At 36.3% G+C, this 27,988-nt stretch overlaps 2 protein-coding genes across 3 annotated transcripts; both read left to right on the plus strand.

Annotated features, from left to right (window-relative positions):
• The first annotated feature begins 1,692 nt into the window (after window positions 1-1,692).
• LOC145779301 (glycosyltransferase 1 domain-containing protein 1-like) lies at window positions 1,693-5,294 on the plus strand. The gene has a single exon (XM_082590847.1). The coding sequence runs from the start codon at window positions 2,220-2,222 to the stop codon at window positions 3,456-3,458; it is 1,239 nt and encodes a 412-aa protein (XP_082446973.1). The 5' UTR covers window positions 1,693-2,219; the 3' UTR covers window positions 3,459-5,294.
• Window positions 5,295-5,298: 4 nt separating this feature from the next.
• Window positions 5,299-27,856, plus strand: LOC145779302 (putative oxidoreductase YjmC). Of its 2 annotated transcripts, none has more exons than XM_082590849.1 (8): window positions 5,299-5,495; window positions 5,969-6,117; window positions 6,204-6,305; window positions 11,998-12,167; window positions 19,442-19,572; window positions 19,772-19,878; window positions 24,867-25,073; window positions 27,134-27,856. In XM_082590849.1, exons 1-8 carry the CDS (start codon window positions 5,327-5,329, stop codon window positions 27,194-27,196), a joined length of 1,098 nt encoding a protein of 365 aa, XP_082446975.1. In that variant the 5' UTR covers window positions 5,299-5,326; the 3' UTR covers window positions 27,197-27,856. The 2 variants fall into 2 exon arrangements, with proteins under 2 accessions (XP_082446975.1, XP_082446976.1); XM_082590850.1 differs by lacking the exon at window positions 11,998-12,167 and adding an exon at window positions 18,400-18,569.
• Window positions 27,857-27,988: the final 132 nt, after the last annotated feature.

Here is a 27,988-nt window from a genome sequence, read left to right on the forward strand (position 1 = left end):
TTGGCCGATTGAAAAGGTAGCACCGGCGGTCATTCAAGCACTACTTAGCGGCCATGGCCGCAGGCTGCTTTAAGGCTTGACAGTAGGTTACATCATTATAACACAGCATGATGCCCTTCTTTGTATAACGGACACTTGTAGGCTATCATTACTCAATACAAAGTGAGCTGATAGATTAGAATTATCGCTATATCTTATCTTAAAACTTGAAAACAAATTGGTCTTTTAGTAAACAAAAGTGCCCTTTTTCCGTAATCTTGTTCCCCCAGTCAAAAATTGTTCCGGCGCCCCTGCGTGTTGCGGAATATAGTTCTATTCGAAGATGTTTGGAGAGGTGTTTTTTATGCAAAAGTCGTATTATTTTCTTGAATATCGCAAAAATATCCTCCATCTTTGAACCGTTCTGCTGGACGTTCCTCCCAAATGCCCACCTATTGATGCACATCCCTGGAAAGGTAATTTAATACTGAATCCGATGCATGCAAAATTTAAGTAGCACGTGTTGCGGAATATAGTTCTATTCGAAGATGTTTGGAGATATGTTTTTTATGCAAAATCTATTATTTTCTTGAATATCGTAAAAATATCCTCCATCTTTGAACCGTTCTGCTGGACGTTCCTCCCAAATGCCCACCTATTGATGCACATCCCTGGAAAGGTAATTTAATACTAAATCCGATGCATGCAAAATTTAAGTGGCACGTGTTGCGGAATATAGTTCTATTCGAAGATGTTTGGAGATATGTTTTTTATACAAAATCTATTATTTTCTTGAATATCGTAAAAATATCCTCCATCTTTGAACCGTTCTGCTGGACGTTCCTCCTAAATGCCCACCTATTGATGCACATCCCTGGAAAGGTACTTTAATACTGAATCCGATGCATGCAAAATTTAAGTGGCACGTGTTGCGGAATATAGTTCTATTCGAAGATGTTTGGAGATGTGTTTTTTATACAAAATCTATTATTTTCTTGAATATCGTAAAAATATCCTCCATCTTTGAACCGTTCTGCTGGACGTTCCTCCCAAATGCCCATCTATTGATGCACATCTCTGGAAAGGTAATTTAATACTGAATCCGATGCATGCAAAATTTAAGTGGCACGTGTTGCGGAATATAGTTCTATTCGAAGATGTTTGAAGATGTGTTTTTTATGAAAAAGTCGTATTATTTTCTTGAATATCGTAAAAATATCCTCCATCTTTGAACCGTTCTGCTGGACGTTCCTCCCAAATGCCCACCTATTGATGCACATCCCTGGAAAGGTACTTTAATACTAAATCCGATGCATGCAAAATTTAAGTGGCACGTAATGCGGAATATAGTTCTATTTGAAGATGTTTGGAGATGTGTTTTTTATGAAAAATCTATTATTTTCTTGAATATCGTAAAAATATCCTCCATCTTTGAACCGTTCTGCTGGACGTTCCTCCCAAATGCCCACCTATTGATGCACATCCCTGGAAAGGTAATTTAATACTGAATCCGATGCATGCAAAATTTAAGTGGCACGTGTTGCGGAATATAGTTTTATTTAAGTTTTTTCGAAAGTATATCACGTCGCACTTTATGCCTCACACTTATTCACGGATAACTTTTTTAGGCGGAAAGCGGAAAGATTATTCTGCCAGAATGACGGTGGTATTTTCTCACTTGCTAATTTATTCTGCAAACTGCAAAGTGCAATCAGCAGTTTGGACTTTGCTTTTGCCTGGCTGGGGAATTGTGGAGAGACGGTGGTTGGAATTTTTCAAAAAATGTTTTAAAAATAACGGATATCAATTGCTCTTAGTTTAAACAACCACGCTATTGAGACATTGTAGCTTTGTTCATACCATTTATTGTTTTGTACGGTACCTTCACTGTTAGGCTTATGGTGGTTGTCATTAAATTTTACATTATTCCATCTCAATTCAAATAAAACTTGAAGTAGTTTATTCAAATCTGCTTAATCATTCTACTCTATATGCAATTGTTTACTCACCAGAAGTTAAATTTTCTACTTTTATTGGTATGCATTAGCTTATATGTTTGCCAGTTAGAGCGCACTTGGTTTGATTTTGTGTACGGTAGCACTTTCAAGTTCAAACTGCAAAAACTGGTAGGCCCCCATTGGCAATATTGTAGGTTGTATTTACTATGTTGTTTGTATTTGTAAACATTTTCATATTTAAAAGCACTTGCGTTGTGATTTCATAAACCCAGACACATTTTTATGGCAACTGTGCTGGTGATATCTCCCTTATTGCCTGCTACTGGTAACACATCAACTGTAAATCGTCTAAAAGACCATTTCACTAAAAACAATGTTTCAGCCGTATTTCAATGCTCTGAAAATTTGTTAAAGAAGAAGTTACCATGTAGTGTCAATGAAATCAATGCTATAGTAACAGAAAAGCAATCCAAGGGTATTGTCTTAATTCATGCAGTTAAAAGTGGTTTCAGTGTTGTGTGTTCTTGCACGAAACAATGTCTTGTTCATGTTCCATATGGTATTATATTTGGCGGAACTGATATCAATGAGGATGTGAATGATAGTGTTAAACTTTGTGTCATGAAGCAGTGTGTCGATAATGCTTTGTTTTATGTCGCTTTTAATGAAACAATGATGCTCAAAGCGTGTGAACTTTTTCCAAACACACAGGGTTACATACAACCTCAGGCATTGGATTATGCATTGTATAATGTTTGCAAATACAATAGCAACACATTTGTTTCAGCAAGTTCAACATTTCCCTGCATCAGCAAGCCTGTAATTGTGTTTGTATTGCCATGTAGCATTCGACCAGTAAAAGATCCGTTGTTTCTCATTGATGAGTTCATCAAACTAGAGAATCATTTTTCTAAAGTTACCAAGATACGTCTGCTTGTTATTGGCCCTGTTACTGATTCTAAGTATGGCATGACATTTTTTGATAGATTATGTGCTGACCAAAATAAAGTGTTCGACAGAGACAACTTCTTGAATTCTCCATATCCTATACCCACAGTGTCTGACAATGGAAATCTATGTGATAATATGAAAAGTTGGATATCAAATTCACATGGAACCAATTTACAGTTTTTTCCTGCTCTTCCTCAAGACAAGTACTTGTCATTACTAAAAGAGAGAGTATTTTTTGCTCTTTTAAACACTTCCTTGAGTGAAGGCATGGCATCATCTTTATTGGAAGCTATGGCTTTAGGTATTCCTGTCATAGCAAGAGATATACCTGGCAACAAAGCAATAGTTAAAGACCAGGAAAATGGATTGCTCTTTTCCACCCCTAGTGAGTTTGTTTCAAAAGCTGCTGAACTTCTTAGGAATCCTGATTTGGTGGAGAGTATCACGTCTAATGCAAAATCCTATGTGCTCAAGCAACATAACCCTTTCAACGAAGCTAAATTTTATGTATCTTTGATTGAGCAACACTTTTGTTCATCTTTTGTTCAAGAACAAACTATTTCCAAGTAATCAATAATCGTATTAGTTTTAAATAGTTGCAAAGATCAAATCAAAAACATGTCACCCTAGCTTAAATAGTGTAGCCAAGTCAACATGCATCACACAGTTGCAATATTAGAGGTTTTACAAAGTGCATGCACCCTACACATTTATTTAAACATTAGAAGTATATATTCAAGGTGCTTTATAAATGATTATCGTACTGGCAATGTTTTTTTATTGTTGGTCTGTTGTATTTTTTTTACTTCAACAAATAATTTGTAATTGTATGTACTAGCTGAAAATACTGTTACTATGGCAAGATTGATTCTTAAGCAGTAAATAATCTTATGATATTTGCTTGTTCATGCAAATGCCAGTCAGTTAGAACTATAAAAAATAAAAATGAATGCAAATAAGCACCACTGCTGTACTATTGATTCAATAGCATTATGGTAATTGACATTTAGTAAGGAAACAAGCATTAACATGTTGTGAACTTTGTCGATTGCAATGAAAATGCTTTCAATGTGCATCGACACCGTACATATAGTAAAACATGATATAATTGACATATGTTCAATGATTATTTGTATTATATATAAGCAATCAACTGTTTTTACAAAAAGTCTAAGGAGCATCTGAATATTTAAAGTGTGTTTCAAGTTTAGTAGGATGAAAAATTACTGCTTTGTGTCTTATTTGTTGATTTTTGAAAAGTTTTTTTTATTCATCCATGGCAGTACAGTGTTTTATCTTTAAGGTTGTCATATGTTTTATGTTCAATGGCACGGTCCATTCTATAACATGTTTTGGGTGTAGCCTAATGTATCACTACAATTTGATTGAGCTCTATTTTATATTTTTATAATTGTTATCCTTTTATGCAATCTAAGGAGTGCTACTTGGATCGAGCAAAAGTGCAAACAACAAAAGAAAATGTGAAAGATAATGAATAGTCTTTATGACTACTTGTGTTTTACAGTTTAATATATAAAAAGCATCTCGATTTTTTGAAGTGCAGTTCATATATATAATATAACAAGTTTTTAAAGTTACTTTGCATTTGTGATGAAATTTTTGTTCGATAGGAATACGAAGCCTCACTTTATCCTAATCCACTTTCGAATATAAACTGTAAACTGTGAAGTGTGAAGTGATATGAAATTAGTATATAATAACCTGTTTTTTTAAATATATACTGTAGTCTTGTAAATGCCATAGTGGTATATTGAATTGTTCTGGTCTAGCACCAATAAATACTCCACTGTTGGTTTCTTACTGACGTATGTGTGCCTCGAATGTTTTTCTCACACTTGTATAATGTATAATATATGTATACTGTGGTTGGATAGATTATTTTTGTTTTAATGTTTTTATTATATTTAGTAAACAGCTATGTATTTAATTTATATTACCTTAGTTGAATTTATATTACGTTGTGATTCACAATTCTGTTTTGGTTTTATTCAGTGGAGAAATATTTGAACATTTATGCAAAACACTACTAATGAAAGCAATTATTGTTCAATCTGTAGTTGAATTATATATATGGTCTTAATTTACACATTTTGGCAGTTTCGTGCTATGTAATTGTTTCATGTTAATTATACTACAATGGTGTGGTTCCCAACCTAGCATCTACAGATGAACACAGTGTTTTTGCAAACTTTTCATTAAGGGAAATTTGCAACATTAACAATTTTTCAAAAAGTGTCAGTGACTTCCAAGGGTTGGGATCTGCTTCCTTAATGTAAACTGTACAGTAGTGTTGTGAATTTGTGCTTTGTAGCATGTGTTTGAGTTACTGGTAGTTAAACAAATTTGACATTGTAATTTATATTTGATAAACAAATTTCTTTACAGTTGCCGTTTATCTACTTTCAAACCATTACAACATGTCTACTAAAGCTACTATTAGTTGTATTCCCATACATGTGACTAAACGGTTTATAAAGGAATGTATAACAGCTGCTGGAGCATCTGATTCCCATGCCAGCGACATGGCTGATTTGCTCGCCACTGCTGATCAACGTGGTCATTTCAGTCATGGACTCAACAGGCTTGGTGAGTCTTGCAAATTGTTATGTGTATGTGGTCCGTACTAACACTTAACACTTCAAGCTTATAAAAAAGGGTTGTGGAGCTAACTCAATCGTAACATAAAAATTTTGCGAGTTCATGCCAAATAAACATAAAGGTAAGACGCGCCAGGCAACTTTTGTGTGTATTGCTCAGCTGCATTTTGCAAGGTCCATGTCATTTTGCCACTTTTAGCTTATTAGACTGTTTTGCCGATTGAGTCACTTTGTAGTATGACCATTTTTGTGTTGAGCTGTTACTTTTTTAAGGGAGTTGTATTTATTGAAATGGTTGGTGACAGAAGCACGCTCTAATTGGACAATAATCAATCAAACGTAATAAGTTTCGTACTGTAGACTAGGTCATAATACAACAACTTAAATTTTTTCTTGGAAATACAGTAGGCCTACATCAATTTTAGTAATTGGGTTGACTTTTGGTACCTTGTGCGGTTATAGAAATGTATGTGAATGATTTACGAACGGGAATAACAAGCACTGAAGGTGAACCTGTGATCGAAAAAGAAACTGCAGCTACAGCTATGGTGGATGGTCGAAATCTTCTGGGACCAGCAGTTGGAAAATGTTGTATGAAATTAGCTATAAAAGTAAGTTTTGTTTTCATTTGATGGATTATTAACTTAAGTACATTATCTATAATTGAAAACAATTCACGGTTTGTCTCCATTTCTAGAAAGCAAAAGAATGCGGCGTGGGTTGGGTGGCAGCTCGACAGTCAAATCACTACAGCATTGCTGGTTACTATGCTCTGATGGCTTCTAATGAAGGTCTCATTGTGAGTTTTGCAATACTTAATTATATTTCAACTTTCTTTCTAAGTATGGTCAATAGGTCAATATGTCAACACTCACTATTTCACATACAGTTAGCAGCTGTTGGTTCAACATAATTTCCGCTGACAAAACAGTGAAGTACACCTGTTTACAAACAGTTAATCACATATATCGAGTTATCGTGCCATACTGACCTGTGTGTGTGTTAAGATTTTGCAGGAGAGGAAATCTGTTTTTCTTGTAACCTGCTTTGCTGAATGAGCGTTTTCAATGTACGGTATTGTTACAACTTACAATGACTTTCATTGATTTTTTGCAGCAATGTTTGTGACAAAAAGATCAATTACTTTCATCAGTAGTACATACTTGTTAGTCGGTTAGTATGTTGTTTTGTCATGCTGTTTCTGTTGGTTTGCATCAACCTATGATTTTTCACAAGCACCCATCTACAGTATTTATGAGAAATAGTGTGTGTTTTAGTTTTATGCACCGTGCATGTTTTTATTTGTGTGATATAGAATATAAACTTTAGTTTTGCATGTGACGACAAATAAAATTAAACTATTGCAAGCAGTTAAGCTACTAAACACAATATGTTGGGCAAGGCTTTTATCAATTTTCCCAGTTTGAATTATACTGGTACGGTATTTTACAGTGTTACAAATAACAATCAATAGTTTATCAATGGACAAAATATTATCGAAGATTATGTGGGACTGTTAGAGATGTTTTTTTTTAGTTGAAATGTAACAATTTTTTTCAATAAAAAATTATTTTAAGACCAACAATCTTGTGTTGATATATACAAAATGTATATACTAATTAATTTGTTTTAAACAGCCTTAGAATAATTGACAGAACTACAAGGTGTTGAACGCAACGGTAAAATTTTTATAAGAATAAAGTACGGTACTGAAATTCTAATCGATCTTTAAGCAATTGTTACCACACTCTGAACCTATCTAGTAGGGTGTAACACTTTACACACTTTTTTTACAAATTGCTACTGGCTAGTTATTGTGGTTTGCAAAATTACCTAACTTGATCAAGGGGGAAAAAATTTTTGAAAAAAAAAATCATTTAAGCAGGCCACGCTCCCCATTTTTGTGGCGAAACCCCAACAACCCCACTATTTGCTATATTTCATCCCACGATGGAGGTAGAGAGCTAATTTTGCCACCAAAAGATGCAGAATACAAAAGTTTATATCCAACTTATGAATGTACCATAGCCCTAAACCCTTTAGTTTTTTCTATAATTGAGAAAAACTGTTTTTGACAGTAAAATTTGCATCTTTCGTAACCAAATGCTTGTATTTCAGGTCATGGCTTAGATGAATGTCATTCAGCCATTACAGATAGCCTTTATTCAAACTCACAACTGTGTAACTAGTACAGTCATTGAACAGAAGACAGTATTGTTGTTCTCAAACTTTTTCACAGAATTGAATCAGTATAATTTTACAAGTTTCCTTCACCAATATACAGCACTGTGCACTGGTATACAAAATTTTATGATGTTTATCTCAAAATTGATTACAAAGATGTAAGAAGTCGAATAATGAATTTTCCCCAGGTCACCAAAATAATGCTTTTTAAGCTGGTTAAGTAATTACCTCAGGTTTTAAAACTGCTGGTGTTAAATATCACATCAAAATATACTCAGCAATATGTCTGTGATAGAAACTCTTTCAGCATTACTTAAATGTATATACTAGACTAGCCGAATCGGACTAGCCGAAACAGGCCATTTCGCCCCTGCACAGTGCACAGACCATTGGAGAACAAAGGTTATTTGCTCTTGTCCAATGTCTTCAAGAGTTCATCCAAAAGAGCTAAGACTTCTTTTAGATCAGCGCTCAGAACGTAACATGGTGATTGGTGGTGTTGATGTGGCTGTCTGAAGCAAATACATTTGAAGCAAATACAAAACAGAACTCTCAGAACTTGCCATAAACACGCTAGTGATGATTTTGATCTTACTGGTAACAGTGATGAATTAGAGACATCTTTTGAAGAGGAAATGCCAAAGTCATCATCCAGTGAATTTGAGTGTATGAGTGGCAGTGAAGAGGAAATTGCTTCAACATCATCACACCTTGTGAGTTCTAATGTTTGTAAATTAACAGACAAAAGACTTGCATCCCAGTGCCGTACAAGGTTCATCAGTTGTCTTAAAAATGAGAAGCTTCATGAAAGCATGTAATGCTTCTGAGCCAGCGAAGAAATGCTTCATTGACCACAGTGAGAAATGGCTGAACCCAAAGACAGCTGTGTTGGGTGCACTGCATGCCAACATTGATGTATCTAGGATTTCAACAGCAAATAAAGCAGACACCAAAGCTCTGTTGTGGTCAAACCGTCCGCTGGCGGCATTTATGGATGCAACTTCTGCATTTTCACTATATCTGACACCAGGGAGTAAGGATGATTAGGAAGTGTTTCGAAACAACAATACTTCTTGTGATCGATTGATAGGCCACATGAAGGAAACAATTAATAGCAAAAAATTCGTGACACAAGTGATGTTGACATAAAGACAAAGAGTTACATTAACAATGCATACTATTCGCATTGAGAAATTAACAGGACAATGTACTTTGCCCAGCACAGTGGTTCTCAACCTTTTTGTCTTGGTGGGACCCCTTTTGGTGCCTTCGAAGCAGTCGCAGACCCCTAACAATTTCTATTTGAAATTTTGGTATATCGCGTCTCCTTATGGAATCATATGTTATATAAGTTTCGAAGGAACACACTGAGAAGAATTTGCTGAATTCGCAACGCACTTGACGATTGATGAAATTATGTTATGACTTATGAGCTATAATTTGTTGGCACACAGGATCAAACATCAGTAATCTATATGCTGAGGATGTTTTTCTATAAATTTTATTAAAAGTTAATAGAATACTTGTGACCGTTACAAAGAATTTCTCTCTTTTTTCATTTGTAATCAATATTAATTCGTTATAATCACAGTCATTGCAAAATATGTGAGTTGCATTTCCAAGTTAATCATTGATCAACAATCTGCTGTCTCAAAAGAATTAAGTTGAACATAGCCAACATTGCTTTATTAAAAGGTTTAAGTCATTTATATGATATTTTTTAGTTAAAAAATCAAACCTTTGTGCAATGTTCTTTGCAATTTTAAACGACGCACCAGTGGGTTGCAACTTACAGTTTGAGAATCACTGTAAGCTAATATGATACATAAACAAAGCACAAACAATTTTTAAATTTCGTAATTTATCAATCATGCTGAAAACTCGAAAACTTTCGCGGACCCCCGGTTGAGAACCACTGGTCTAGCATGTATTGTATAGTTTTGTGTTGATTGTTTCCTGCCTCATTATTGAATAAAACATCACTGTTCTTATACAGCTTACAAGTTTGATTTATAAAGGTTATGTTTTTAATGACTGAATGACAATCGTGCAAGCCAAGATCTGAAATACAAGCATTTTGCTTCAAAAATGACAGATTTTACTCTCAAAACAGTTTTTCTCAATTATAGAAAGAAGTAAAGGTTTTAGGGCTGTAGCATGTTCATAAGTCGGATAGAAACTTTGGTATTCTGCATCTTTTGGTGGCAAAAGCAGCTCTCTATCTCCACCAGAATACGAGATATAGCAAATTGTGGGGTAATGGGGATTTCGCAACAAAAACGGGGAGCGTGGCCTGCTTAAACAATATTTTTTTTCCAAATTTTTTTTTCCATTGATCAAGTTAGGTCATTTCGCAAACCACAATAACTAGCCAACAAGTAAGTTGGTCGGAGCGTTACACCCTACTATCTAGCAGCCTTGATTGTAAGTCTGCAAGCTGCATGATTATGTACAAAAATAAAACAAACTCAACAATGCTCATGATCTGTGTCAACGATTGTTGACAATTGACACTGACAGTAATGCTGGCCCTGCATAGAAGCTTTTGAATTGGTATTTAATTGTAATGACATTGATGGACCTCTTTTGGACCGCTGAGAAGCTTCATGGGCCACCTGCTGGTCCAAGTGCCAAAGGTTGGGATACACAATACACATTGCTGTGAATGATTTTGTGTAGTTAGATCCTACATTTTGGGTTTTTGCACTCGAGTTTATATGGAAAGAATAGCGTGACACTGTGTTTTGGCATCTAGATTGGTCTTGTCAGCATCACACTGATTCTGCCACAAAACTTTAGACCTCCTATCACCAGCATCATGTATTTCTGTTAATGCTGATTTTTTGCCTTGTTGTGATCTGGTACTCAACGTTTTGGTTATGTATGTGATTGTTCTAAAAGTAAACAAAATAGACAATTTAAATAAATTGATTTTTCTGATTTGGTGTGATATTGTTTACTTTGTTTCAAATGTTTTGCCATACTACGCATCCTATTGGATCATCAGATAAATCATAAGAAAGTTTGATGAAAAGTTTAGTAACGAAGTTTTGTTATGGAAAAATAAATAAAGTATATATTTAAAAAAATGTTGAAAATTGTGCTTTGTGATAATACAAATGCTTTTTCATTGTCATCTATAACGTGGAATTGACATTGCAGGCCTCTAAGCACCTTGGACCATGGGCGGCGAGAAGTTGTTCAGTGGCCTCCAAAACTGGTAGGCCATGTTTGGTCGCCGGCTTTCACAAGCCAACATTTTCTCCACTGCGTTGGCATTTCAAACTTTTTTTCTCCACTTGCATTTTGTACATGAAACTGTTTTCTCTAATCGCAACCTTTTTTTTACAAACAAGGCTATATCTCTCACATGCCCATGAGAGATATTGCTATTAAAGTTTTCCAAAAAGGCAGAGCATCAACCTATAAAAACAAGAAGACTAGCTGACAGCTGTGCAGTTGTGCACCTAGGCTATTTGGGAAGCAGTGCATTTAAATACAACTGTAAGTGTAAATGTGTGGTCTGCAACTGTTTGGAGAAATCCCTATTCAGAGACAACCTTTTTCTAAAATCAGCGGCATCTGTTTAATCAAAAAAATTAGCTTATAATAGAGGTTAATCAAATAAAATTTCAGAAAAAAGTTTCAGTGAAAAAAATAAAACAGTTGTCAAACGCCGTCTTGTGATTAACAATGATGATTAATCAAATATGTAAAGTCTCAGCGAAAATGTCTCAGCTTAAGTTGCTAGATATCTTTATAGCCTATACTCGCAAGATATGAGCTAATTTACATCTACTTCACTGAAACAAAAACTTTCGTTTGCATGGGTATGGGAAGGTAAACACAAAAACCGCTTTGCCGAATGATCCCTAGCCTACAAATTCTCTAAAAGACAAAAGCCGCCGCAAGATATAAGAAAAAAGCAAATCAGTTTTCTCCTAAAAATGCTGTCTCCAAACTGGGATTTCTCCGAAACAGCCATTCCAGTAAATATGTTTCAGGACCTTATTTGCATTGTACTTACCTGAGTGAACGCAAAAATAGGATACATATTAATTAACAATGTTCTTAACGGATTTTTCATTTTGTTTGCCTGGTGTGAGAATTTGGCTGGCAGAAGAAGCTCTGATAGGCCATGCTTGGTCGCTGGATAGATAAAGGAGCTTAGAGGCCTGCATTGGGATCGTGTTTTTAGTGAAAATCAAGTCAGAAGATGTTGATCATGCGCATGTAAACTACTAGCTATAATACTAAGGCTAATAACTTGCTCATAGTGCACAACTGTACATTCTCCAAATATTTAGGGTATGTCCATGACCAACACTTCTCCCTTGGTTGTTGGCACAAGAGCTAAAAGGTGCACATTGGGCACCAACCCATTGTCTTTTGTTGCTCCTGGTAAATCTGGAGATAACTTTGGCCTTGACATGGCCACTTCTACTGTTGCTGTTGGCAAAATTGAGTTGCAAAAGAGGTGAGCTTTATTGTTAATGTCGTCTTGTTCTCTGTGTTCCCATTGAGGAATGCTTTAGTTCTTCGTATAATTTCCCACTGATGATTGCTGTGCTATTTTTGCAATAACCATAAATCCATTGTACTTTGGAAGCATAATTTTGGACATGAAAGTGGTCAGATTTGTTTACTTTGTCTTTGTAATTTCAAACAATTGCTGATTAGTGCTGGATTTTTCTTGTGCCAGTATTTTATAAGCAATAATGCCAGAAAGTTTGTGGTACCTGACGTAACCAAGTCATAAAGTTATATTTGAACCTTCCACGTTCAAAGAAAAGAAAAATGATCTTGCGCCACACAAGTAGCCTATGTATGTGCATGTCCAGTTTTAATTCGGTAACGTCCATGTTACCGAAGGATGGCCGGATCCATCTTGATGTGTCGCACTCGGATGCAAGTAGATGCCCAGAAAGGAGGATCTCCTGTGTGGTGAAAATTGTGCCTTGGAATGACGATTAGATACAATAGATAGTCACAAGTCACAACCTCACACAAGTATGAGAATGCCCAAAGTGTGAAATCATCTCTTTTTTTTGTTTCGCATGAAAATTGCCCGGTATCTTTTTTTTTTGCTTGTTTTCCAAATAAAACCTTTAAATATCCTTCTTGGTAGCATATTTTTTTAGTTTTGATTCCATTTTTGTGATACTGTATAAGTGTATAGGCCTATTCAGTGCAGTATGTATCATTTACTGTTGCTTGTCGATCGTCGTAGGTGGGTGTTTAGATTTTTATTTCGTACAGTTTTGTTGTTGTTTGTTGCATCAATGAACCACTTTACTTTGACACCTAACCAACTGTAAATCAAGCCTTTTCTACATATATACAGTTGCAAAGAAGATTTAAATTCTGGCTGGGTGCCAAATCATGCACGAGAGTCCAACAGTTGCAGCATTCGTTCATGATTCGTTGCAGCAAATGAGCAAGTTTAAAACGATTATTCAAAACTTACTGTGTATTGAGCATTCCCAAGCGAATGCACTTTATTTAGCAATCTGAAGCTGCGTTTGGAGTTAAATGTTTCTTTTTTATTGTCAGATTTCTGGTTAGTTAATAAGTTTTGCATTTCCTCAGTCATGGCAAACTTTTTAGGAAATGTGCTAAGCGCAATGCTATCACTCCATTCCACATACCTACACAGTACACGGAATACGCATGATACCTTTGCATCGCTTCAATCAGGGTTGTAAAAAAAACAGGTTTTTCAATAAAACCCAGTCCGCCCGCGTTTTTATGGGCAAAGGCGAGATTTTTGGTAAAAAACCTGGGTTTATCACTTAAAAATATCCAAAAGGAAATTATTTGAGGAATTTTTTTGGTTCAAGAATAAGTTGACTATTGTTTATGCAATACACATTTATGTGAAACTTCATCCTCCGAGACAGTGAGTTGCTAAGCCTGTTAAACGTATCAAGAATTTGATTAATTTTTTTTCTTTCCGCCAATATTATAGTTGCAGCAAAACTAATGCTAGAAAAGATAACAATCCCGATGAACACCCAAACTTTGCAGTGTTTTTTTGATTATTGTACAGTAATTGTTAAAAATAAAACTTTTGAATGTTTGGAGAAAAAAGTTTGTTTCGTCACAGGTGTTGCCATAATTTTTTTTTTTTCTTAAACAGCTTTGAAGTTTTCTCAAATTGCAGCAGAATTCCTCATCTGGCAACACTAGTTTTGTAGATCTACCCATGTCCTTTTAAAAAAAAGTTTTTTATGAAAAAAACAGCCCACCCGAGTGGCTACCCACTACAATCCTGCTTTTAATTCACATTGAAGCAAGAATAAAGCGATTTCATATTTCTTTAGACAAATATCGCAGGATTTGGATAGAAGTTCATTTACTACAATAAAATCTAACAAACGTAAATGAATTCTGAAAAAAAGCTGTGGTCGTTAAAATTGAAGCAAACATTTGACAATCGTTTCTCTTCATAACCTGGATAGGCTATTTGATTTATAAAAAAAAAACTATTTATGTAGAGCAGAGGTGACGAACCTGCGGCCGTCAAAGAATTTTGTGCAGCCCGCAAAACAATTTGACGATCGCTCATGCATTAAAGACAAAAGACATCTCAAAGCTGTTTTATGTCACTGAGTAGTGAGTACACCTTTCCTCTGCTATTTTCTTGCCCTAAACATTAACTTTCAGGGTTTAAAGTTAGAAAATAGGAAAGTTGTGTAAAGTATAAGTTAAAGTTGTTGTATATATAAGGTAAAGTTGTGAAAACACTATTCACCAACTTTACCTTGTATTTTGAGAATTGCCACATCGTTTGTTCGACCTAATATTGAACGCTTACTCGCTTAGTCAAGCAAAAAACTTTCCAAAAATCCCACTAAGCAAAAAAATACAATGCTTCAATGTTATTTTTTTAATATTTTATGCTTCAATGCTGCATTAGATAGCTTCAGCTGTATGATTCGCATGGGCTTTTGTTTGTTTGAAAAAGAAATTTCATTAACTGATTTGTTGTTTTGGAGCATAATGGTCGAAACATTTAGTCAACTTGAGCAAGCAGGATAGAGCCCAAAAAAGAAAAAATTATACTCATATGAAAGTAAACGCTTTGAAAGTTAAACTGTCTTCATTATCAGTGCTAGTACTGTTGCTCCATCCTTTTTGCTCAAGTTGATTTGTTTTTATTTTTTACTGTTGTATGTTTCGGTTCTGCGTAAGATAATTTCAACTGTGTGAGTTTTATTACTTTCATCTGCCCTTTGTTACTTTTCATGAATAATATCTTGATTCGCTTTTAAAAGATTTAATAGTAGGTTATGATTAAAACGTTGTGTGGCCCGATAACTCATTTGTAATTGACAAAGTGGCCGCGACCGTAAAAAGGTTCGTCACCCCTAATGTAGAGTCTGCTAGCCTTGGTCGACCAAAAATGCTTCTTTTGCAGAAAATGTTTTCTTGCTTTGAAATAGTTAATTTGTCCGCATGAAAAATGAAATTCAGACAAACTTTTATTGAATAAAAACCAATTTGCAGCTCTCACCAGCGGAAGTTATTTTGAACCAACAGCAAGACACATAGTTTAAAATGGTTAATATAAATTATATTAAATTATTATTATATTAAATTTGACAAAACCCAAGAGGGCCAAACAAATCCGGTCTTCTACTATTCGAGGAATCCATTTCGGAGAAATTTTGATTTGGAGAAATCCCATTTCGGAGAAAGCCTTTTTCGGAGAATTCTAAAATTCCACAGCGGCCTCTGTTTATCCAAAGGAATTAGCTTATAATAGAGGGAGGTTAACCAAGTGTCAGCCAAAAAAAGCTCAACTAAAAAAAGGAACTTATCAAACAGCGTTTCATGATTAACAATAAAGGTTACTTAAATAAACTCTCAGCCAATTAACCACTACAGTAAGTAAGTAGAGTGTCAGTGAAAAAGTTTCAATTAAAGTCTCAGCAAGAAATAAATAGACACCAGACAGTTATCAATGGTTCGCAATATTTTTTCACCAACAAGGCAAAGTATGAGCGTCGTTGTCGACCTATAAAAACTCAAAGACTAGCTCTACACCTACGTGGGAAGCAGTGCATTTAAATATAATTGCAAATACGTTTCAGGTCCTTGTTTGCGTTATTCCTTGAATGAATGCAAAAACATGATATCAATTAACGAACTTTTATAAACACAATGTTTTAAAGGATTTTTTGTTTTGGCTGTGTGACTGATGGTGCAGTTGATAAGACACCCGCTTTCCAATTATGCAATTCTGGTTCGACTCCCGGCTCCGGCCGGTTGTTGAAAAACACCATTCACCTCTACCCAGAATGTAATAAATTGTGTGGGCGTGGTTGCTGAAAGAAAGGCGGCCGAGAGAAAGGAACAGGCCATCCTACTCTCTTTAATGCCAAAGCCTTAGTGTAAAGAGCACCTTATCTTCTCATCCCCCGATACTTGGATCAAGTATGGGACTCACCTTTATCTCTTTTTGTTTTGGCTGCCGGGCGCGAGAATTTGGCCACCAGGAAGCAGCTCTGGTAGTGGTAAACCTTGCCTACTCGGGAAAAATAAACAAGCTTAGAGGCCTGCTAGAAAAGCCTACTTAGGCCTACATCGAATCCGATTCGACATATTTCCGCCATAGGGAATGGAGTAAACATAAAATAAAGTCAATTTTTTGTTTGCTACAACAGATTATAGCCTCACCATTAAAACGTACATTTTTTTGCGGTTGTACACTGTGGATATTTATTTTTCTTCTGTCGGAATGCAGAAGATATTGTGGAAATAAAATACAGTGATATAACCAACAAAAGGAAAAGGTGGCAAAGCCGTAATGGTTTAAGACATACATGCAAAGATCCAATTCAAAATTCCCATCCATACTTTGTTACGCGTGAATCATTACCACAGTTGACATATCAGTGGCGAATCTGGCAATCGTTTTCTTAAAACGTAATAATTTAACTTTATTAGTCCAGGCAAGCTTGTGGCTGGTGGACAGCTGTAAAAGTGGCGCTGGTTCGACTCTCGGGGTGTGTGCTTGAGCAACGCATTCTAAGGACTATTCTCTATTCAGCGGCATCTAATGGATGGAATAATTCCCCGGCAACAACGCTTCACCAAGCAGAAATTTCACTCTGCCAATGCCGGTAACGGGCCCTGTGTCAAAAGCCTCTACAAGTATCCAAAACTACCAGGATTAACCTATCAAGGCTTTGTCAGTCCGAGGATAAAGATTCAAAACCAACCAACAGAATCAGAAGGTAAATGTGTACCTACTCTCCGCATATGAAGTAAAAATTTGTTTCAATGTTCAATCAACCTCTTCTTGAGCTACTTGGTCTAGAACCCATACTTGTTGCAGTCGCTCTTACCAGCTATGCTAATAACAAAAATACAGCAACTTGAAAACGACCTTGTACATACAGTTTAAGCTTCCAAAAACAATACTAGTTTTGACCAAGCCTAGCCTGGCTGCGTATTAGTATTGAAATACTTACTTGGGCACCAGAATTCCTTGGAAATGATTGTTGGAAATGGTTGTTTGTTTTGTAAAAATTTCTTGTTGACCAGTGTTAAGTCAATTGTCTAACCTTTTGCATGGGTATGGAAAGGTAAACACAAAAACCGCCTGCCCAAATAATTCCTACAAATTCTCCGAATCGGTTCTCACTGAAACAGGATGTCTCCGAATTTGATTCGCCGAAACAGGCCATTTCGAAACAAATTTCGGTCTCCATGTTAAACTTGAAAAATGGTAGCCTTTTCATCAATCCGGAGTGAGTGCCAATATTAAGTAGGCCTACAGCTACAATCCCTGAAGGTCAAAGTGATTCTATGAAACAGTATTTCTTCATCGGCTCTCTTGGAATTGGGACATTTCTGAATTGGGCCATTCCGTGACTTTTGCGGCTCACTTGTAATTTTGTCTCGTTGTTTGTTTTCCTGCAACTGCCTTGCAACTAAAAGCTTTGCAGATCAAATATAGCCCTTCCCAGTAGCGTAGCCAGTAATTTTGAAAGGGGGGGGTTTTGACGACCCAACGGCGGGGGGTCTGGGGGGCCTCCCCCAGAAAATTTTGAAAAATTACTTTGAATTTGGTGCATTCTGAGAGCATTTTCAACAAAAATGTAGTTACGAATATTCTTGTAAAATGGTGGTGTCTGGTGGCATAGCAAAAGGATAAGATCATGTTTTCTTCGGCATTTTTCGGAAATAAAGCTAAGTCTCTATGTTTTCTTGTTGCTAATTCCTGGCTAAAATGTTTGGCATTGGCAAAACTTGCTCTTTTAATGCAATTTTGTTTAAAATTAAGCAAATTTTTTTAGACTGAAAGCATCATTCTCAATATCGTGACGTCACACGCGTGCCAAAGGGGGGGGTTGTAACCCCCAAAAACCCCCCCTTGGCTACGCCACTGGCCCTTCCTCTGTCCAAAACAAGCCGTGGCACTTGGTTGGAGAACCTTTGGTCGTCATTTGTATAAAGCGAAAAAAAATTTAGTATGAAACCAAAAAAGCCTTAAACCTGTAACACAACCAAGTTAAAATGTTTTGGAATGCTATATGAAGAATTTGATTTCACATGATTGATGCCTTTCAATGTTTCTCACATACAGTTTCTTTTTTTCTTACTGTATAAATCGCTTAAACAGTGAGCTTAACATGTGTTTACATTAGATGGTTTGTGAACAGTCTCGTTCTGTTTTTAAAGTTCTCTTCTTTGCAAAGGGATTCTGTTTTTCAAATACCACTCCCTGTGTTTTTACAACGAGAAGTAACGAGATGTCTTACGGGACGAACCCCATGAGCTGCGCTGCCCCTGGCAAAGATGGTGATGCTTTTGTGTTGGACATGGCGACAACCACGGTTGCCTATGGAAAAGTTGAAGTGTGTGATAGGTGCGAGCTAAAATGAATTAATTCGCTATAGAATGCAATGGCTGTTTTTGTTTATGTGAAAAACTACCCTTTAATGTTTAACCAAATTTGACAATTGAAGCTATAATTGGTTAGTATAGCACTCTTTTAATTCATAAACTGTTTCATGGTTGTCTCCACCATGACTGGTCATAGTTGCGCATGGATTGACCTGCTTATTTTTATATTTTTTACGTTTGAATATAGAATAGTTGGTTAGCATAGTATTTAATATTGTCATAAATAACCAACCAAAATTGCTGTACGATAACCATAAGCTACAGTGGTTTATCAGCGCCACACATCGAAAATTCTGCACAACTAAGCACGATTACGAATCAAATAAAGGAACAGGGTATTAAAAAGTATTAAAGTTCTTAACTCTCTTTGAATACTATCTTTTTGCCATGACATGTTTTATTGAGTTTCTTTAACTCTTTTATGAATTTGGATATCTTGCTCATACTTTGAATCCTTTTCCATGAACAAGACAAGACACTTTCCGAAATGTTTTCTGTGATTGTAATACAAAATTCTTGTTGCGTTCCTGTATTTTAGAAAAACTTCAATTGGGCAACTTGTGATCCGAGTGGCTTGTGACGGATCAGATCGCTCATGGCCTTTAAAACTTGGCCATGGGATATTCTATAATATGGGGTCCATAACGCCACGGGAGCATTTTATGGTCGTTTTGCTGGTGTTTGTGCTATCTCATCACCTCAAATGTTCTAGCTGTAGCTTTTGTCTTTCCGGTGTAAATGTTTTGCTTAAGGGTTCTCGGGTGACTGTTACAGAGACACGCTGCAAGGTTAGAGTTCATTTTGGGGCAGGTTGCAAAACATAAATTTTTTCAGAAAAGAAGAAATGATGCCAAGTGGATGGGGAGCAGACAAACATGGGAGAGAAACCAACAACCCGTCAGAGGTTCTAGATCACGGAGGATTGTTGCCTCTTGGTGGAAGTGAGGTTTCTGGAGGATACAAAGGTATCTGATGCTGTTTTCATATAGGCTACTATTTCTTTTAGTTTGACATTTGGAGATTATTGATTCTTTTAAGTCGAGAAAACTAGAGTCGTTTCACTACCTTACCGTGTTAAAAAGCTACAATTTGGGTAAATTTTACACGAAGAATAACACTGCTGTTATGTTGGTGCGTTTTTTTACAGTGTTACAATTTTTTTAGGTTATGGTCTTGGAATGATGGTTGAAGTGATGTGCGGTATTCTTAGCGGAGCCACTTATGGGCAAAATATTCGTAAGTGGGGAACCACTGAAAGAATTGCAGATTTGGTACGAATCTTGCATTTTTACTTGAAATTAAATTGCAGTGAAACTTCTCATAAGTTTACGATATCGATATACTGTACTTCGACGCCACATTTTGACAAAAGAGGTTTGTTTGTAAAACCGCATAGCACGCATCCATACCTGGTGCTTCTTGCCAAGAGTTTATGTTTCGTGCAGTGTCTGTTTGCTAGTTCAGTGCGCCCACCGCTTTCTTTTAGCTTTGATCTCTTAATGTTCAAAACATAGTTCTACTAACAGGTTTTGCCCAGGGCTGTGGAGTCGGAGTCGGTGGGATTTTAGAGTGTACGGAGTCGACGTTGTTAAAAAAAGCCGACTCAGGCTTCATACAAAACGATTAACAATAAAAATTTTGTTTGCATTTCGTTTTCAGTATATTGTTTCTTTTCCGTATTGCACTCTAACACTTTACCACAAAATAGGATTGTTTGTTCGATCACAACTTAAGTGAAACTAAATGAAAAAAATCTGGCAACCCTCAAAAATCTGGCATTACTGAAGGTGGAGTCGGAGTGGCCAGTTATAAATTGAGGAGTAGAAGTGGTATATTTTTCACACGATTCCACAGCCATGGTTTTGCCTACCCGCAAGCTTAACATAATGACTGGAGTCACGTAGGCAGCCTTCGAAGTCAGCATATTTCACTGTGGCAAAATCGTTGCGTGAAATTACGAATTGTGAAATGGCGTTGGCAATTGCCGAAGTAAACATTTTGGACACGTTTCTGTGCTATGATTCAAAGTGCATTTTCAAATTTAATCATTTCTTGTCGGTTTTAAGCTTCAGCCTATGCCCTTGTTGCGCACGATACAAAGCTCACGAGACAAAATAACTGCTTTTTGGAAAAAAATCATTTACCACTCAGTAAGCAAAAAGAGCTGTTTCAGCTATCAATTTTTTTGATTTTTGCGTGTATAATATAATTGTTCTTATCAGTGGCGGCTGGTGCTGTTTGTGAGCGGTGGGGCTGCAAACGATATCTCAGGGGGTCTCCCCCCAGCAAAATTTGAAAAGTCGCATTAAATTTGGTGCGTTCTGAGCCTGTTTTTTTTCCCAACTTTTGAAAAAATGCATTCAAACTTTGTTGAAAAGTTGATGTATTCCTAAGCTGTATTTAAAAAAAACTAACAGTATTGCTTTGGAGACAAACTTTACTAGTATTGAGCTTAGTCTTGATTAACCTAACCGTTGCATACAAGGTTCAAGTGATTTTGAGATGCCTTAGCACTTCCTATAACCTGTTGAATACCCTAACTCTACAGCTAACACTTCTACATTCATGGCTCATCGCAACTCTGCGAAGTAAAAACTAACTTTAAAAAGTTTGTAAAGTTATTCGGTGAGGTGGGGCTGTTTTTCATGCAGCCCCAACAGATTCAAAAATTGCTGTAAAATACCAAAAGAGGTGGAGCTTCAAGGATAATTTTTAGCCAATCAGAGCGCTTGAAATCCAGAATCTCGGGCTGCAAAGACGTTTGCCCAAAATTGGTGTTGCCAAACGAAACTTCTAATATTTTAATTTTCGTTCCCCAATTCTTAAGTGAAAAAAATAAGCGGGTCGGACAAACACAAGGTAAAACATATCTTACCTCTTCTCTTTCTTTCAGGTGGGGCTGCAGCCCTATGGCACGAGCCGCCACTGATTCTTATTACGTAACATTCCATGATTGCTACAGTCCATCTCAACACTTAGCGGCCGCATGAAACAATGATGTAAAGTTGGCTGGGTAATAATAGCGGTAACAGAGGTCGTTAATGCAGGCCACTGCTATATAAATAACAATATTAACAGAATAGAAACACGAGAAAATTAAGAAAGCAACTAAATATGCTCCGAAAAGTCAAAAGCGATACACCCACTACCAACGGCAATGATCTTCATCGTTTTAACAGCAACTTGCACGTAACTATTTTTGAATTGTTAAACGGCAACTTTGACTGGTTGTGTAAACATTTTTTTTTATCATCTTTCGATTTAATTCCCATGCATTACGAGTATCTGTGCTTTGAACAATAACATCATGGGGAGTCTTAATCGCACATTTTACTGGCCTAGTTTTGTTTGAATTCAATGGTTTTGATCTTTTTTCAAGGCGGTGTTCTCCAGTAGATTTTAATGACGTCGACCAGACTCCTACATTTTACAAGTCAGCAGTTGTGAACTGAGCAAATGGCAGTTGAGATTTGAGAAAGTGACCACTGAGCTAGCAACATGAAGTTGGCAAACGATGAAACTTATCTAGAGCAAGTAACAACTGAGCAGGCCGAAACTGGGCATGTCACATGTCAGCAGATTCAGTTTATAGCAAGCGATGACCAAGCAACTCCGATGTTAGCTGAAGATCTCATTTGCTGACTTGGATAGTAGCTTTAATGTACCTGGTGAGTTGTCGCTGGCTCTACGACTATGTCGACGACCGCTTACTTCAGGAATTACAGTTCTCCTTTAGCATTAGTGAACACGCTTTTTCGCTTCAGCAAAACAATTGCTGGCGACACCACCCGTTTTTTATGTTGATTCAACATTTGCATGTATTAAATCAGAGTAAAAAATAGTTGATTTGTGGTTGAGTTTTTGTGATCAACACAAGTTTAAAATTTGTTTCGGCATTTTTTTTTGCCGTCGAATGCACATTTTGTTCCATTACTTTGGCAATTGCCGATTCCTTACACCAAATTCGAAGGTTGGATAGGTATACAACGGGGATGTCCAAATTTTCCAAGGCGGGCCAAATTTGATAATGCAGAAATGCCCGCGGGCCAACAGCCTCTGACAATCTTTTTTTGCGTAAAAAGAATTGCATATAGTGATATGGTGTTATTTAATGTCATTTTCATACAATATAGCACTATGCAGGCTTAAGTATTTTGTTATATAGGCTACATATCACGGGATGTGATAAGTTATCTGCTTTTCCACCGGAAATTAGCACATTCAGAAACTTTGTAAAACACAGCTATGTTAGTGTGAAGGATGAAACTGACGTCTTGATTTCTATGCCTAGGTCAAGTCTGGTTCGAGGTTAGTGGCAGAAAGGCGTAAAATTCCAAGTAGTCGCACCGCTTTGATCACAAACGGATCTTGTTCAAGTTCATAACCAAGAACATCTGTGCACACAAATATGTTGAACCGAACAGACTCAACATTTTCTTTGCAAACTTTAGCATTTCTGCAAATTTGTTTTTATCCAGAAGCTGGTAAAAAGGCGGGCGAGAAAGATGTCACTGTCGCTTCGGCGTCGCAGAGAAGCTTAATTATTAGTTATTATTATTAGCTGCAGGTGAGCTTATTATTGGAAGAGGCTTAATTATTAATTAAAATTATTAGCGGCACGTGAGTTCGAGCCTCATGAAGGTTCAAGCAGAATAAGCGAATAGCAATAAGCCCTTTACAACTGCGAAAAAATCTCGAAACCGGTCATTTAAATTGCTAGCAAGAAAGTGAATGAATGCTCGACTGTATCTTTACAATACTCGCATGGCTTTTGTCTGTGAGAAATACTCTCTTCACTAATCTTTAAAAATGCAAGTTGAATTGTTATGATTTCTGTGTTTGTCTGTGGGCTAAAAATAACACATTGTGCGACAACCGGCGCGGGCCATACAAAAATGTATCGCGTGCCGGGTTTTGGACACTCCTGGTATACAATAACTTTGATTACCGTACAAACTCTATGCTAAATGCACTTTACATCAGAGGTGGATAGGTTGCATAATTTTTAGCTTAATCACATTACAATGACATTGTTTGTTCGTTAATTACATGTTTCAGTTATAAAAATTAAATGTTTCAATATTTATGTTTATCGATAATTTTGAAAGATTGATTCATCAAAAACAAGTAGAATTGCATTTCGTAAAAATTTTCTTGCAATGCAGAAGTTTTTTCTAACTCCAACTGGCGGCTCAACAACAGTACTGATATCATGCGTGCAACTTGTCAAATTTAGTTGTCATTTGGACCAATTTTTTTTTAAATTACTTTTATAATTACAATTACACAACAACGAAAAGTCTCAATTACATGAAAGTGTGTAATTGATTACATTTAATTATAATTGTAATTGACCCAACTCTGCTTTACATATCTTGAAATGGTAGCTACGAAAAACCAAACTGCCAAAATGGGATCACTGAATATCAAACTACTGCAAAACTCTTGGTTTCTCTTTTAAGATGGATTGATTACACGAATTTTTATCCTTGGACTGAGAGATCTTTTTAGAGAGCCTAATCTTGGCCGTTTTGCACACTTGTAAGGGGTTTGAACCACCGACGCAAGCCCGTTTTCCAAGATTGACAGATTAAAGTTTCCCTTGTTCAAGTGCTCTTGTCTGATTGTTTCATTCACTTTGTGCCGCTGGATGGAGAGCGGTTCTAGAAATCCGTTGCTAAGCCTAAAGTGCACACCCCGCGAGTCGAACCAGCGCCGACTGAGCTATTGGAGCGGACTGGCAAAATCTCTCATTGTTACCAAGTCCTCTTTGGATTTCCAGCATCGAGTTCAATATTTGCATCGTGGCCTAACGGTAGCTCAAAATATACACAAAGACTGTATTTACTGCTACCCAGACTAACAATGTGAACTGGCGGCTTTGCCTGCTATCAAGCGTAGCATGTCAGTCTACAGTCAAACTTGAAAGCTTGCACGTTGGCAAGGCCTGTACATACAGGTTGCTCTAATTCAAAAGTGCAAGGCAAACGAACAAAGCCCTGGGCAACAAAAAATTAAATATTTTGACATCAAACAAATTACTGGAACAAAAAGTACCGTATGCCAGAAGTACTAGCAAAAACAAAAAACAGAGCAAAATGGAGGGAGTTCATATGGGAGGCCACAGTTAATCAAATATGATTAAGCTGTTGAAGAAGAAGAATTCAAACTAAACTTCACTTTGTTTCCTTAACAATTATTCTTTTTAGCAGATATGTTCTAACTACATTTTGCTTCATAAGTATTTTCTGTTTTCTAGGGCCAATGTTTCATAGCTGTAGATCCGAAAGCGTTTTGTCCTGGCTTCGACGGTCGACTGCAAGACTTTATGGATACTCAACGTAACTTGAGTGCCAGCGATCCAGATAAGCCAGTCATTGTGGCTGGCGATCCGGAAAGGCAACACATTGAAAAATGTGAATTACTCGGTGGAATCCCGTACCCTCGGAACGTTGTCACTCACATGGTATGGTGAAAGAAATCATAATTTTACACTCGATTTTATTATTAATTTATGCGCAATACTTAGTATTTCTTCGATATTTCAGACATGTTGTGTTTCTAAAATTTTGCTGGCAAGCGAAGTCTTATAAATAAAATGTAGGATCAGTATGGAAGCATGATTACGTCACAAAAACGTTGAAAGACTCTACTGGTCACAGTGATTACTTAGAGAAGTCCTCAAAATGGAAACAAGCAAATGATGAAATCCAAGAGAAGAGAGTTTGGAAATCAATAAGTATAGATTAGACTTTTGGAGCTGGGCCATAATTATTTAACTCTTGACTCCTAAATCTTCTTAAGAATGCCAAGATCTTCACGTCTCCATAGCTTTGGCATAAACTTTCTGGAATTAGATGAAAGATTTCGCACTGTATGTAATGTTCGGGAGTACATGCGTGTGCCAGAAAACAGTGTATTTTCTGCTGGAAAACAAGTCAAATCTAAAGATAAAAAGGGCAAGCATAGCACTGGGATTAGCTTCCAATTTGCAATAACCAAAACTTGTGTTGATTCAAAAACAAAAGCGTCAAAGGCATCTCTACCATGTGCAAATATGCATGCAGCTAACAGAAAAGTGTGATTTCCTTTTAGTACAATTTGTACTGGCCCCGTCATGTGCATCTTTTTGATAGCTTATCAACTTATCAATGTTCGTAATTAACTTCTGTCAATCGGTGTTATCATACGTGGGAGAGACATGATGACTATTCAGAGGACATTTTATCATATCTAGGGGAGAGTGGGGTACAATTGGACATCGCATTTTATAGAAAAAATTGGAAACTCTGGAAGTCCCTGCCTTGGCAAAAAATTAGTTTCACATTAGTCGTTGTACTATGAAAATGCTAAGAGTTTGTGTTGGTCGTGTATTAAGTTTGGCGGTGGGAAGTCTTTTAGCACCTGTAAAGTATTTTTAGCGGATTTTGTTTTAATCGTAATTTTTTTATGTAAAGTAAAGATTTTTTCTTTTTCTGTTCAAGCCATATACAGTAAAGTATCTTTTCATTACCTTTGCTTTGACCTGACTTTTAGAACAGGTTGTCCCTGCCCAACTTTAAATCGATGTTGGTGTGTGGGGCACAATTGGACACAAATTTTGGGGTACAATTGGACAGCAACACACATGGTAGATCATACTGTAAAAGTAGTTCTTTTAATATTGCATGGTCTCATGCAACGCAATGTCATTTAAACGTTGTAATAACATTAAAAATAAAAATTTTGGGAGACAAGATAAAATTTTAGGGGGGGGTAAAATTGCTTTTCCAATACCCCCCTCCCCCGTGGCAACGTCCCTGATTTTACTGTAATAAACAAGTAAAATCTATTTATTAGAGTCCTTGTCAGTTTCTTGATTACTTTTGTGTTGGTTTAAACTGTTGTTTCTAAAGTTCTAAACCATTGATAATATTTGCAAATGTCCAATTGTGCCCCATTACCGGGGCACACTTGGACAAAAACAATATTTTTTTCAATCGACTGTAGTATTTAATATGCATTACCTAAGTGTTGTTTCACTGTCTCATTTTGTTAACAGTGTGATACTTTGTTATTGTGCAAAAGTTGGATTTTGTTACACTTTTAATATAGACGGGACTTCTATTTTACTATTTTTTGTCCAATTGTGCCCCACTCTCCCCTACTAGCCTGTTTTTTGAGTGGCATTGAAATATTTCTCTCGCGAAACTAGAAAGCAACCACGTTTTTGCCAAAAAAATACAATGCAAACGCTTTTACGCATAACTCAACAACAATGCAAAAGCGCAAAGTAACAGATTTTTTAAATTGTTTTAAAAAAAAATGTTGACGAAGATCAACGTTTAGAACAAAAAAAGAATGAAGGAATACTGTTATAGCGATACAATACGTTTTAATTACGAATGGTTCACTTGTTAGAAAGGAAATCTTGTTTGGCGTGATATTGGATTGCTACACTGTGCACAAAAATCCGTATTTTACTGGATAAATAAGTTGATAGAATAAGAAGCTTACTGGATGAATAAGTTGATTTTTTTTTTGCAGAATGAAGTGGGAAAGAAACTAAATGTTGAGCAAATGGAAGAAATAATTCCGAAGGATCAGTAACCAGCTATTTCTTAAAATTATTAACAAGTGCAACCAATTAAAACTTGTCGTAATTTAATTTATGTCCAAGCTGCCAGTGGGGAACATTTGCTGCTGTTCTTTCGATCACTATTGAGGTTTGTTCAAAGAAACTGAAGAACGTTTTAATTTTACATTTACGATTTACCAGCACCAAATTTTGTCTTGCTGCCGTGGATAATCAGATTTTGCAAGTTTGCAAGAGAAACTATGGTAGCCCACATGCTCATTGCCCAGACGACAACAAATCAGTTATTTTACGTTGACTGAGCGATTACAACGGTAAATCAATGTAAAAAACGACTGCTTTACTGTCTGAAGTACACATCATCAAGGGTATGATACTTGTTTCCTTGCTAGTAAAAGTTGCCTTTGCTTTGTTGCTTCAACGTCGTTAGACTGAATGGGAACTTTTCTGATATGTTTGTTCCGCAACTCATAGGCCTATAAACGTATTACTTTTGCATTTCTGATAAGATGTAAGGCTTCAAGTTCAACAGGTTTTTTTCATATTAAAAATGTTGTGTATAATTTTTTTTTAAATAAAGGAGTCTTAACGATAATTGTTATACAAGTGATTTTCTATTCCTTTGAGTCCTTTTTTCATGTGGTTATTAAAATTAAAACGAAAGTTTAACAATCGATTCATTGTATTTTTTAATGGACTTAGTTTTTGCCTAGTTATAGATACATTTATGGCTCTGACAAAAGAAAGATAGACTTTGGCTCAGTGACTTTGTAAGATCGGAAATAAGTGGTAGGTCTACCATGGTC

The sequence above is a fragment of the Aplidium turbinatum genome, chromosome 11, assembly GCF_918807975.1.
Source record: "Aplidium turbinatum chromosome 11, kaAplTurb1.1, whole genome shotgun sequence".
In the NCBI taxonomy this organism is placed as follows: Eukaryota; Metazoa; Chordata; class Ascidiacea; order Aplousobranchia; family Polyclinidae; genus Aplidium; species Aplidium turbinatum.